The sequence below is a fragment of the Colobus angolensis genome, unplaced genomic scaffold (assembly GCF_000951035.1).
Source record: "Colobus angolensis palliatus isolate OR3802 unplaced genomic scaffold, Cang.pa_1.0 Scaffold36, whole genome shotgun sequence".
In the NCBI taxonomy this organism is placed as follows: Eukaryota; Metazoa; Chordata; class Mammalia; order Primates; family Cercopithecidae; genus Colobus; species Colobus angolensis.
This window is the reverse complement of record NW_012116932.1, coordinates 3,204,705-3,207,835: the sequence shown is the minus strand read 5'-3', so window position 1 is coordinate 3,207,835 and position 3,131 is coordinate 3,204,705. Positions and strand designations below refer to the sequence as shown.

The 3,131-nt window shown below is 52.4% G+C and overlaps 1 protein-coding gene across 1 annotated transcript in view; it reads right to left on the bottom strand.

Moving 5' to 3' along the window:
- The window catches only part of TPM4 (tropomyosin 4), a 38,007-nt gene extending 35,246 nt beyond the window's left edge, over nt 1-2,761 (bottom strand). Inside the window, exon 1 of the mRNA XM_011953249.1 lies at nt 2,564-2,761. Within this exon, the coding sequence (XP_011808639.1) occupies nt 2,564-2,677 (114 nt within the window). The 5' untranslated portion in view covers nt 2,678-2,761. The remainder of the gene's footprint in view (nt 1-2,563) is intronic.
- Between the last annotated feature and the right edge of the window lie 370 nt (nt 2,762-3,131).

Sequence of the window (3,131 nt, the reverse complement as noted above, 5' to 3'; positions counted from 1 at the left end):
GGGAGGCTGAGGCAGGAGAATGGCGTAAACCCGGGAGGCAGAGCTTGCAGTGAGCTGAGATCTGGCCACTGCACTCCAGCACTCCAGCCTGGGCGACAGAGCGAGACTCCGTCTCAAAAAAAAAAAGAAACACACACTCATCCACACACACACACCAAGAGAAACACACTCATACACATACACCTCGACAGAAACACACACTCATACACATACACACCAATAGAAACACACACTCATCCACACACACCAATAGAAACACACACTCATCTACATACACCAATAGAAACACACACTCATCCACATACACCAATAGAAACACACACTCATACACACCAATAGAAGCACCCTCATCCACACACACACCAATAGAAACACACCCTCATCCACACACACCAATAGAAACACACACTCATCCATATGCACCTCAATAGAAATATACACATACACACACGCCAACAACAGAAACACACTCATCCACACACATACACACCCGTAGAAACATACACTCGTCCACACACCCCAACAGAAACACACTCATCCATACACATCCCCACACACACCAACAGAAACACACACTCATCTAAACATGCACACACACCCCAACAGAGACACAGTCACCAACACACAAACAGAAACACACATCCAAACATGTGCACGTGCACACACAGACACGCCAGCAGAAACCCATCACCCTGATACACATATGCCAACACAAACATAGGCACATCAACGTGTACTTTCAATCACTGTCATGCCAGCATTTGCACAAGCACACACACAGTCAGCCTCTCCCACTACCCTCACAGACCCCCACCATCTACACGCAGACTCACAAACACACCCACGCTCTTTCACATCTACTTTCCAACAGCCGCTTGCAGCGTCCCACACACTCATAACTCTCCTAGTACACACTCGTTCTCACAGTCACCTTTACCCCTCCGCACTCTCTTCAGCTGAAACATACGCACATGTACAGACACATAAAACAGACACACACAACGCATGTGCACACACAGAAATGCTCAAACACGCACAGACACACAGAGAACTCACACACACAGACAAAAATGTGTGCACACACAGACACGCACAGAAATGCTTAAACACATACAGATACACGCACAGAGAATTGCTGAAACACACACATATGTGTACACACACAGACACATGCAGAAATGCTTGAACACATAGAGACACGCAGACACACAGACACACGCTCAAACATACACAAATACATGTACACACAGACACATACAAATGCCCAAACATGCACATACACACACAGACACAGAAATGCTCACACACACACAGAGAATTGCTCAAACACACAAATATGTGCACACACACAGACACGTGCAGAAATGCTTAAACACGGCCGGGCGCGGTGGCTCAAGCCTGTAATCCCAGCACTTTGGGAGGCCGAGACGGGCGGATCACGAGGTCAGGAGATAGAGACCATCCTGGCTAACATGGTGAAACCCCGTCTCTACTAAAAAATACAAAAAACTAGCAGGGCGAGGTGGCGGGCGCCTGTAGTCCCAGCTACCCAGGAGGCTGAGGCAGGAGAATGGCGTAAACCCGGGAGGCGGAGCTTGCAGTGAGCTGAGATCCAGCCACTGCACTCCAGCCCGGGTGACAGAGCGAGACTCCGTCTCAAAAAAAAAAAAAAACAAAAAAACAAAAAAATGAAATGCTTAAACACATGGAGACATGCAGACACACAGACACACGCTCTAACATACACAAATACATGTACACACAGACACATACAAATGCCCAAACATGCAGATACACAGACACAGAAATGCTCACACACACACAGAGAATTGCTCAAACACACACAAATGGCTGGGTGCGGTGGCTCATGCCTGTAATCCCAGCACTTTGGGAGACAGACACGGGCGGATCACTTGAGGTGAGGAGTTGGAGACCAGTCTGGCCAACATGGTGATATCCCATCTCTACTAAAAATACAAAATTAGTCGGGCGTGGTGGTGGGTGCCTGTAATCCCAGCTACTCATGAGGCTGAGGCAGGAGAATCGTTTGAACCCAGGAGGTGGAGGTTGCAGTGAGTCAATATTGGGCCACTGCACTCCAGCCTGGGCGACAGAGTGAGACACCATCTCAAACACACACACATGTACATACACATGTACACACACGCAAACACACGTACACACACACGCTCAAACACACTCAAATACACACACACAGCATGTCCCCAACCACCTTCTCTAGTACACAACCTCCCAGCTCAAACAACACCTCTACCTTTCTCATGAACGTTTTCACTCTCTCCCTCCCCAGCCACCTCTCTGTCAAACTCACTTTGTTCGCACTGGCCCTGCTGGGGAAGGGTCCGATCGTCACCCCCCTTTCAGCACAGGACCCCATCCAAGGAAGGCAATGGTCTCCTCTCGCTCTTCCTCAGCCAAAGCATCAGCTCACTGTCCTCCCCACCGGCAGGTGTCTGCGACCCCCACCTGGGCTCCAGACCCCAGCCTTCCGCACAGAGAGGACGTCCAGCAGCCCAGCGCGGCCCAGCGGAGGGCACCTCACCTGCTTGCACTTGTCCTCGGCGGCTTTCTTATCCGCCTCGGCCTGCTCCGCGCGGTCGATGGCATTCTCCTTGTCCAACTTCAGCATCTGCATTTTCTTCTTGATGGCCTCCATGGCTGGGCTCTGGCGCAGGGGGCGTGGGGGGCGCAGGGGGCGTGGGGAGTGCGGCTGGCTCTGTGGGGGCTGCGGCTGCGGGGCCGAGTGAGCCTGGCAGGGTGGAGGAGAGGGCCTTATAGCCTCCCAGGGTGCCCCCGCCCTCTTGCCGGGCGAGTCTTGGAGGAGGCCCAAGCCCAGGCCGGCCGGGCCAGCCGCCACTCGCTCGCTCAGGAGGACTTGGCCAGCTCACCGTGCTCCCGGCAGCCCTCGCCTTATTTGGACCTAGGATTTTCTTAAAGGAAGAAAAAAAAAAAGATCCTAGCCGTTTCCATTTTAAACCTGGTGACACAGGTCCCGCGTGGGTGTGTGGGCACGGCACAGGCCCAGGAGAAGCTGCCTGGGCAGGACCTAGGGTGGGGGCTGCTCTGGGCTGCCTCAGTTTCCCCATCTGTCGTTGGGAGGAATGAAGAGG